This window comes from Paramacrobiotus metropolitanus, unplaced genomic scaffold (assembly GCF_019649055.1).
Source record: "Paramacrobiotus metropolitanus isolate TYO unplaced genomic scaffold, Prichtersi_v1.0 Parri_scaffold0000140, whole genome shotgun sequence".
Classification (NCBI taxonomy): Eukaryota; Metazoa; Tardigrada; class Eutardigrada; order Parachela; family Macrobiotidae; genus Paramacrobiotus; species Paramacrobiotus metropolitanus.
Genome location: NW_026570360.1, coordinates 235,825 through 246,016, shown reverse-complemented (window position 1 = coordinate 246,016; position 10,192 = coordinate 235,825). Strand labels below are relative to the sequence as shown.

At 40.9% G+C, this 10,192-nt stretch overlaps 3 protein-coding genes across 4 annotated transcripts; 1 reads left to right on the top strand and 2 right to left on the bottom strand.

The window, feature by feature from the left end:
• Positions 1 to 2,772: 2,772 nt before the first annotated feature.
• Positions 2,773 to 5,248, bottom strand: LOC129599223 (uncharacterized). The gene is made up of 5 exons (XM_055497397.1): positions 4,706 to 5,248; positions 4,366 to 4,500; positions 4,110 to 4,233; positions 3,521 to 3,653; positions 2,773 to 3,281 (listed from the first exon to the last, which is right to left on the bottom strand). Exons 1-5 carry the CDS (start codon positions 4,781 to 4,783, stop codon positions 2,792 to 2,794), a joined length of 960 nt encoding a protein of 319 aa, XP_055353372.1. The 5' UTR covers positions 4,784 to 5,248; the 3' UTR covers positions 2,773 to 2,791.
• Positions 5,249 to 6,287: 1,039 nt separating this feature from the next.
• On the top strand, positions 6,288 to 7,520 carry LOC129599231 (protein transport protein Sec61 subunit beta-like). 2 transcript variants are annotated; one of them, XM_055497408.1, is made up of 5 exons: positions 6,288 to 6,413; positions 6,524 to 6,567; positions 6,691 to 6,788; positions 6,920 to 7,027; positions 7,204 to 7,515. In XM_055497408.1, the coding sequence occupies exons 2-5, from the start codon at positions 6,562 to 6,564 to the stop codon at positions 7,289 to 7,291; spliced, it is 300 nt and encodes a 99-aa protein (XP_055353383.1). In that variant the 5' UTR covers positions 6,288 to 6,413; positions 6,524 to 6,561; the 3' UTR covers positions 7,292 to 7,515. The 2 variants fall into 2 exon arrangements, with proteins under 2 accessions (XP_055353383.1, XP_055353384.1); XM_055497409.1 differs by having other exon boundaries at positions 6,335 to 6,435; positions 7,204 to 7,520.
• A 116-nt stretch (positions 7,521 to 7,636) lies between these two features.
• On the bottom strand, positions 7,637 to 9,971 carry LOC129599210 (vacuolar protein sorting-associated protein 4-like). The gene is given in 6 exon segments (XM_055497378.1): positions 7,637 to 8,811; positions 8,814 to 9,328; positions 9,395 to 9,448; positions 9,507 to 9,548; positions 9,630 to 9,738; positions 9,821 to 9,971. Coding segments are annotated over 2 exon segments (1,314 nt in total). The 5' UTR covers positions 9,313 to 9,328; positions 9,395 to 9,448; positions 9,507 to 9,548; positions 9,630 to 9,738; positions 9,821 to 9,971; the 3' UTR covers positions 7,637 to 7,996.
• Positions 9,972 to 10,192: the final 221 nt, after the last annotated feature.

Here is a 10,192-nt window from a genome sequence, read left to right as displayed (position 1 = left end):
GCAAAGTAGGTGAGGCTAGAAATACCAGTCGTTAACGCTCAAAACTTTCGGGACGGTTTTATGAAATGCGCAAGTCAATTTCATCGTCGTCTGAGGTCTATAAATCAGTATTGTTAAAAGTGACAATATCGTCATCCATTGCAGATTTCAATGCGGTTATGCCAGAAACAGGGTTGTACTTTGTTGTAAAACAGAATACTTGTAACCGATTTCCGCGAATATAAAGTTATACGTACGTATGTACACGTTACGGAAATCCCGGGGTATTTAAGCAAATGGGTAGATGAACGTGTACAAAATTGTGCGCATCGCTCATCTATGAGTGATTAATCGTGCCGACAGATTAGTCTGATAAAGAAGCAATATACTGTATGTGTATTTGATAACACTGGTACATAAAAATACTGAAAATAGAAGTTTTTCAACCGGATGTACACGTCAATAAGATCAGCTTGTCCAGTATTATTTGCCTGTATCATGTATGAATGGTCAATTATTGTCCAGTGTTAAAAGCATCCTGCTCAGTGGAAATAAGCATTTACGCAATTTACATGATATGTGTCCTCGTATGTGTACTTTGGTATCTTATATGTGCAAGTGCATATGAAAGCCGCACTGATGCTTCAGCGTTTTTGTACATTGCTGACCAATGGTATTTTATACCTAAGCTATAATACATGCAAAATACGAGTACGTCAGTATAGTAAGAGTATATTGTATGCTATCGGACCGGCGCTGCGTTTATTGCTTATGACTCAGTTCGCACTGCTAAGTACATAGTGGCCGCACTAGTGGTGCATCAGCCAACTATGTCTAGTTGTAAACGTTGCATAATGCTGACACTTGGTGTTACTGACACAGACCCTGGCTGCATGTGTGCTTCCGCCTGCGTTATAGAACGATGCTGCAGCACGTTATTATTGCCGGCTGTTTACTAACTACCAGAAGAAAAATACATCTTAGATAAAAATATATCTTAGAAATATACCGTAGATTTTATTATTATAATAAGCGTGTTCTAAAGAGGTTGATACATGACTTACTCGTAAACTTGTGCTGGTGTTGAAACCGGCTTGGATACGATTAGTAAAGGCAGCCGATGTCGGAAAACCATAAATTAAACGGATTATAAAAGTCGCACAGTATGTCACAAGTTATATTAATCGCGCACTTATACAGAATCACACACGTATTCCTGGTCAATTGATCACACGGGTAGTGAGTTTGAGCGGAATCTCCCGGTTGAAAAGATTTCACCACTGACTGCAATGTGTAATAAATGACTAAGTACGTACCTGATAGCCACAATGTGTTGTAATGCTTTGACCAGTGGTATTGCATGCGCGAACTATGTGTAAAAGACGGTGCATGCGTGTTTATTACTGTCTGTGATCAGCCAGTGTTGTGGTTTGATGTGATTAATCAAAACAGTCAATGTCCAAAAAAGTGCAGATTCACACTGTGTGTTACAAATTATATTATCAAAAGATTGTTTAGAAGCAGACAAATGAATGTGTATGATACTGCGTGTGTTTAATTACATACAAGTGGCCAGTTGACCACTATGATGTCGTTTGCCGGCAGCGGAATCTTCCAGTGTGATGATGCCACACGCTTGTATTGCATCAGCCGACTATGTTGTGTACCGACAGTGTCGGTGTGTGTGTGTGTGTGTGTGTGTGTTTACGTGGCTGACCGAAACATATCTTAGATAAAAATATATCTTAGAAATATACTGTAGATTTCATTATTATAATAAGTGTGTTCTAAAGAGGTTAATACATCACTTTCGGTGGCAATAAAACCCGCCGCGCTATACAGCTCAGGCAGCCAGCCGTTAGCTTGTTTAAATTTTAAACATGTGCAATTATTACACGCACAAGCAGCGTGTGTGTAAGTGTGTGTGTGTGTGTGCTAGCGCGGCAGGCGATTGACCAGTTTATTGTTTACACTGGTCACTTGTCAGTGTTTAGACTGGCCAGTGCCTGTGTGGTGTTGCTGGCTATAAGTGACCAGCGGTGTTGCCGGCCAGTGTTGAACGGTGTCTTGTATCATTGGAGGGGGTATTGTAGGGGTATGTGATATAACCGGCGGTACCAGCGGTGTTGCCGGCTAATGCCAGTGTTGCCGGCCAGCGTGGTTGTGTACAGAGGCAGTGTGGTGACTCAGCCGGTCAGCCGTTGTTTTGTGCAAACAGGTTGTTTCCACATGAGCCGGTGTGTGTATGTGTGTGTGTATGAGTCACTCAGTATGACAGATGGTGTGTACTGATAAGATTACGATATAATAATTATTAAATATTAATAATTTAACTTTCGCAGCGGGGGCTTGCCGTCATAAAATCGCACTGCAGGTCTTAGGTTTTTCTTCTAACAGGAGCACGTACTGTAGGCATAGGCTGATACGCACAAAACAAAGGCCGCGTTTATGTATTCAGCATCACGAATCTTTAGCACGAATAATAACATTGTAAGGCAAACTCCAACGCGGGAGGAACAAAGCAAAAGCGCCTTCAGACTATCTAACAATTAAAACTTCAAATACATACAGTAAATGTTAAACCATCACGCGAAGAATAAAGCACAAGGGCCAGTATCCATAAAGCAAGAATACATACAGCAGTTGGATACTTTATACAATTTTCCGTTAGTGCAAAACTGACGATGGAATCATCGGAAGCGCAGCGACGTACAATACGTTGCAGGAAGTGAAATTTACAAGAATAAAACCAGCATTACTACGAGGAGTCGTGCCAAGGATATATACGGGGCGATTTATGGTTAGTTAGCGGTTAATTGCTCTGGGATGCTTTCACAAAATTCAGCACATGGTAGCAAGTATCTTGTGGATTGAGGGAATGAGGAGTGTACAATAACCAATGCTGTTTCCAATTGTTTATTCGTTTTCCTCCCAATTTCATGTATGTGTTCCGTGAAGCATCATTGTCAGCAGCCACCTGCACGTAGATGATCTTGCGGCCCCTTGCAAACATGGTTTTGGCCAGTGAATAATTCACAATCCGAAAAAATCCTTTATTCCGATAGTCAGGATCGGTGTAACCCAATGCAAAATTTCCTTCCGCTTCATACAGAATGTACGACACCGCGCGGCCCGATGCAGTTTCCACAACAGCGGCGCTCGGGTAATTCTTCCGGTTGGGATCCAGAATATCTAGCAGATACTCTCTTGTCGCTGTACCTCCTCCGTAATACCATTCGCTGTTTATCTGGTCTGCATATTTTTGCGTCAATGTTGTTAAAACAAATCCAGAAGGAAGATCCCTAAAGTACATGAAGAGTGAACATTTGACGAGTATTTTCACACAGTTAATGAGTACGGACGGTGAAATATTCGCCGGCCGGCAAGTGTTGAGCGAAGATACTTATACTATATAATTATATTCATATGCTCATTATTATTAAATATTAATAATGACAACCATTGTTTCATTGGGCTCTACTGGAAGCTGAAATCTTCTCGTCATTATTAGAGTAGTACGTCGAGTAGTGGTTTTACTCACGTCGAGCAAACAGGTAGGTTTTCACTTTTCAGCTCGTAGACATCCGTGCACCACGATTCGTCGCTACCAGTGGTGCTCCCGAGATTCTGGCAGACCGCATTAACCGTCTCCAATGGAGAAGGACAAGATAAGCCTGGAAAAATAAAAAACATCCCTAGCAAATAATTAATTATAAGTAGAATGCAAGAATATCTCGGGAGGCACCGCCACCAGTAACTGTTGTAGGCACCGCGACCGGCAAATTTCCTTTCGTACATATGTAAAAAAAGGAAAGAACTGGTGGGGGATGCGGATTTTTCATTTTGTAAGTTTCCATATTCCCCCCACCAGTACGATTCAGTACAGCTAATTTCAGTTATACGAATATCCGAAAAATGCCAGATATTAATAATGTACTTCTATAAAATAATAACGCATACAGCAGATACGGTAAAAAATGCTCAGCGTACCGGAAGCTTCTTTTTTACGCATGTGCATACAGCATACTTCTACAGATGCGCATGGTTGTCCATGATTATTAATTAATGCTTTGATACTTAATCTGATTGAGTTATTAGTTCAATTTTTCTCCATTGTAATTAGTGCTAACCGTGAAACATTATCTCTTGGTCCCACTCAATTGTTTTATGGTGTTGCAGCATTTCACGGAGAATGTTGTCATCGGATGACCAAATCGTAATAGTATAAGGACAAACTTGTCTGCATGCGTATCCCTAAAATAGAAAGGCTGCAGGACGAAGTGCTTAAAACTGATCACAGTAGGGAATTAATTTCAAAATTTTTATGTAAAGATGTAATTTGGTTTACTATGGGTGTAATTTGTACACCATGACAATCATACGCACCCGTCTGCCGCATCGGAGAACTTCCTGTAGCGGTCTGCACAACACAACGCGAGGTTGAGGCCACCGGTCTGCAACGAATTCAATACCGTTCCACGGCAAATCTTTGTTGAATTTTCCCCAGACGAGATTATATAACTAAAAAATAAAGCCTAATAGCAATCCTGCAGTTTTTCATTCCTTACTTAATTAAAACACCTGTATTTGCATTGTATTCGTCCAATAAAAAAACAGTGCGATCTAGAACTATTACCGAAAAGCTTTTGTTAAGCAGATCGTATAGGCTGCTACCATTACAATACCGATTACTCAAAATCAGTTATATCGACTATCGAGTACCCACTGGAAGCGTGTCCGGAAAGAAAATTTCCAAATGACGTAGTAAATCGGCGTACCACTCCGGCACAATTGTTATCGTCATTGCGAGGAATTTACAAATCCGAGGTCACAAATTTTGGTGGTCAGTTGCTGTTGGAATGATCGTGTTGCCGGTAAGTTAACTTCGTCGGAATTTTTGCTTTGGTGAGGTCTCAGCCGGTCTCGTCTTCTCATCAAGAGTAGTTATTTTTTGCAGTTATACAAGACGGATTTAAGGTCCGAGCCAGCGTTAACCATATAGTGCATGCATTTTGCACTATAGAGTAAATTTTTAGGAAGCAGAATAGGCCGAGAAACGGTTGTACACTAGCTACTGTAGAAAGACGACCAAGAGTTTTATTTTTCAAAAAAAGTTTTAATTAGGAATCTATGTGGCAGGCCAAAATTTTAGCTACAGGCGCAATCAACGCGGTTAGACACAATGCAAAATCTCGTAGTTCCAAATACAAACACATTACAGTACATAGTATGCAGACGCTACAGCAGAAACTTTTGCGTTCTGATTATAGGTAATCTCGTGGTCACTGAAGGAAGAGATCACACTGATAAAATTAACTACAGATTTCTATCAAGATTGTGTGGGCAGCCTTTACCATCATGGAACAAACATTAAAAATTTATGTACAGGTCTTATTGTTAATTGTGAATAGAAGACAAGTTAATTAGAAAATTATAACAGAAAAAAGGCAGTGCTATGCATAATAATATCAACACAGTTTTTACGTATCTGTATATATTTTACAGAAATTCACATAATTAAATATGCCATATTATCTTATAGAATTATTTTATAACACATAACTCATTTTTTTTAATTAAAAACACGCGGCGTTCGGTATGCCCTTTGATTTCCGGTCAAACAACAAAGGACAATAAAATTCTAAACTATAACGATAAAGGTGGAGTTTGCTTTGGATGTTAATGTTGCTTGCCGCGCATTTCTCTAGCTGATTTTATTTGAAGTCCACACTTCTGATTAATCCTGTGCGATGGTGGAGTGCTCTATACAATTAGGTATGGTCGACCTGTGCTATAAAACATCCAACCCCAGAAAAATACAACAAACATCGTGTTGCTGTTAGCAGCTGTTAACATTCGACTTCCGCCGGCTTCATTGCCAACAAATTAAATGCCTTATACTCGTACTAGTAAACCATTAATAACTACACATATCCTTGAAGCAGCTGCGATACCTTAATATAAGGATGAAATTATTTTTTTATATAAGTTTTAAGTTCAATCAAAATTTGGAAAAAGACATTATGTACACAATTACATATAATAATGCAACTAAAATCTGGCTTCGCGACAGCGAAAAGTTTTCCAGTTACAAAGCAAATCATTGCAGTGACGATGATAGCAACTATGGGGTGTGGCTTAATAACATTTGGGTATATGGTAGCTGTTTTAAATTTCAGCCAATCGTACCAATGAACACGTCGAAACTCTTGTGGTTCCACCGCGTACGCACGAATTTCCTTGACTTTAACTTGTCTTTAAGACCAGCGTTTACGTAGCAGCTTATCATTGTGCAAAATTATCCAAGTTTCGCGGCATTTAAATATATTTATGTTCGTATTCTCCTTTTAAAAATCAATTACGATTGCAAAGAGGCTTTAATATATCGAGATCTGTTGCATTGTTCGATTTGGAACAAGTGCTTTGGCCCTTGGGTAAAACGTGATTATTGTTTGAGTTAGTAGAAATTTGCATTTATAACATCGTGGTGGAGACTTCCGCTGCTACTCCGTTCTGCTTTATAATTGAGATTTTGCTCCCATAGGGTCTTGAACTCGTGGATTTGCTTTCCGTCCGGAAAAAATGGCGGTAAGTGTATATGAGTTTTCTAATACCCACTGGATTCTTCAGGAAAGCTTTCGTCTGATTTCCTGCATGTGCGGAAGAGTTGAACGTGTTTTTCGCTTTGTGAAACGCATATATTATTAATAGGTGAAACCAGCCAGTTCTACCACTGTTGGAGCCTCTCCGCGTGGAGGCACTCGTCCCGCAGGTGGCAAAGCAGGAGCCGGAGATGCAGGCAGAGCTAGGTAAATGGTTACACAGGCTTGTCCGCTTGAGGTTTAGAACAATTTCATAGTGTGATCTTATGTGTACTTGCTGATAGCGCTATGGTAAACCGTTATCCACGATAGGTACGTAATAGTTGATGTGGTTGTAGGAAGACGGGCGGCTCCGGAACAGCTGGAACACGTACAACGCGAACTGCAAATGCTGGTTCCAGTGGCATGTGGCGATTTTACTCTGATGATTCTCCCGGAGTGCGAGTGTAAGTTGGTTTTTCGCAATACGTCGCTGATATTGCCACCGAATGTAACAATTAGTACAACGTATACTTGATAAACTATCGTTCAGAATTTTTTAAATCTGCACGTCGTTTCTGTCACTTTCTGTGGTATCACCATAGGGCATAGAGGTGTTACTCACTGCTCTCTTTTTTTGCAGTGGACCCGTTCCAGTCTTAGTCATGAGCCTACTCTTCATCGCATCAGTTTTTGTTTTGCATATTTGGGGCAAATATTCCCGTGGATGAAAGGTTTTCTGTTGTGCAGGTTTTAACATTCGATTTTGTACACTCGAGTTAACCTATGCGTTTCATAGTTTTAACAGCGGGTTTTAACTGATTTGAATGATATTTTATTTGAGCTGATCCATAATTAGTACCACCATTTTTGTGGTCTCTCATGTTTTTCGGTGTTATAGTTGTACAATAATATATGCGGACAAAATATTGCCGGCGTCTACAGCTTGATAAATCAGATACTCGTATTTAAGCCGGATGGCATTTTCGTGAGTTGATTATCAATGGCCAGAAAAAAATACAAAATTTTGAAGGAATATTAATTTCAGCAATGGAAAATGCTAATAGAGGTGTGTTAACCGCAGTTTTGACAATATTACGCAAGTCAGAATGTATTTAACCGCCGCTAAAATTCATAATTTTAAAATACAGCAGAACGCCATACTGGAAAACGTACGTAACTAACGAGCTCTACGTCAAACTGCGCAATATTTCTGAAACTAACAAAAACAGTAATATGAAAAAAATCATGCAGAAAGAGCCACACTAAAGAGAACAAGCGGTAGAAGCATTAAATCGTGTTAAAGCGACAATTAGAGGAAAGCTTACCAGCTGTCATCTGATTACCCGCAAGTCCTCTGACACGTATCACAATCCGCAGAATTTCATAGCCGAAACATAATAAAAAATTATAAGAAACAGTTTGTCCACCCTGGCTCAAGATCCTTCCTGCCCGTATTCGCTGGTGAATTCTTCAAGTTTCAGCAAATCATGGCTGGTCACGGCGGGTTTGGTTTGGGAAATGGAGCGCACCATGTCGTTCATTGTGATATGCGGCTCCAACAACTGATCTCCGGGAACATCCAGGAACGTCATTTCAACGGCGCCTCTTTCTCCCGGACTGCATGGTGCATACAAATCGACAATTTTATTCGGATCACCGGGCGAGGGTCCTTTAACTTTCTTAAAATGAGTAGCGGTTTGTACTTTACGCACGGGCTGCATAAGGGCATCCCGACACACAATGCTGATATCCGCTCCAGAATACCTATCGGTCATAGCGCCCAGCTGACGGAAGTCGCCTTCTGACAAGTCGCACTTGGTGTTACCCATGTTCAACTTGAAAATATCGGTACGGGCTCCCTCATCCGGCAGCGGAATGTAAATTCTCTTCTCGAAACGACGCCGAATAGCGGCATCCAATACCCATGGAATATTCGTGGCGCCCAAAACAAGGATACCTTCCGAATTGTTACCCACGCCCTGCATCTGCACGAGAAATTCGGTCTTGATACGGCGTGCTGATTCCGACTCATTGTCACTTCTCGAGCTGCAGAGTGAGTCAATCTCGTCAATAAAGATGATGGAAGGCTTCTTGGCCCTGGCCAGCTCGAACAAGCCCTTGACCAGCTTCTCTGACTCACCCAGCCATTTGCTGACCAGGTCAGCACTGGATACGGAAATGAAGGTGGATTTGTTGGCCTCGGAGGCGACAGCTTTGGCTAGGTAGGATTTACCCGTTCCCGGGGGCCAAAGAGGAGAATACCTTTCCACGGGGTGCGTTTCCCAGTGAATAAATGGGGAAATTTAATGGGCAAAATGACGGCTTCCTTGAGGGATTCTTTGGCCAGTTCCAGGCCGGCCACATCGTCCCATTTAATATCCGGCTTCTCCACGAGCACTTTACCTTCCAGGCCTTTTGTCAGTTTCTTATATTCCGAATCCTCATCGTCATCCTCTTTGTCCTTATCATCCTTATTTGAGCCCGGATCTCCAGCGGGGACAGCCTTCTTTTTGTTGTCCTTTTTCAGATATTCCTTCAGCTTTTCAGCCCTCTCCAAGTATTCGGTACACTTTGCTCGAATTGATTCTTTGGCCTTGTCGCCATTTGTCTCGTACTTAATGGCGTGCAGAAAATACTCTACACCGTGCTGATACAGACGCAATGCTTCCGAGTAATTCTTTTTCTTGTCTTCTTCCGTTGCGCGAGTAACCAGATCGATGGCCTTCTGTATCGCTCCTCCTGCCGCCATTCTTTTTTTCTAATTCCTGCCATAACAAGTATACAGGTGCGCTGACGATTAACCGAAAAAATTCAGCCACTAAATAACATACCTTTTAGTTGTTTTTTTAATAAGCACAGTCCAAACTGTTATGGATATCACAAACCTAAAAGCAAAATCTGGAATAAAATGCTGTCACCTGACAATAACAGCATTACTCGTACAGATAGTATACAGGTGCGCTGAGTGAAGGCTCTTCTTCATGTCTACAAACTCGTCAAATGACGCACAAAGATTGTCCACGAACTATGGCAGTGTGACTTGAGAATAAAGAGGCAGTACAGTACCTTTCAATTCATGCAATTGTGAGATCAGTTCCGCAGCACAAAATGTCGACAGTCTCAGAATAAACGTGAGGTAGACAGACTTCACCACAAGTGGAGATCTACTGAGATTCTGCAATGAAACACAGAAAGAGTAAAACTATGGACTCGATTCTAGCATTTCTGTTATTACAATAAAGTTACTGCCAACTTACTAAGCCTGAAACTATAGACCAAAACACTAAAGTGACAATTATTGTCATCGGGGATGAAAGACGCAATAGATAACGAACTAGACACTGAGGAGTGGAACGCTTGGTTTGCCGATTTGGACACAGCTGTGCAATCGTAGACCAAAAATACGCTTTTCTACCAGTTTTGCAACTTGTGTTTTTCGCAAATCTTCCAATTTTACACTTTTTGTACACCAGACTTGGTAGTTTTCTGATTCCAAATCTGGTAGTTTTTTGTTTTCTGTTTTCCGTAGACTTAACATATTATTCATGTAAAAAACTGTCCGTTTTGTGTTAACGTTTTTTGGGAGTTTTGCACCGAGATAACTTTGATCACGAAAAGTGTCGAATTTT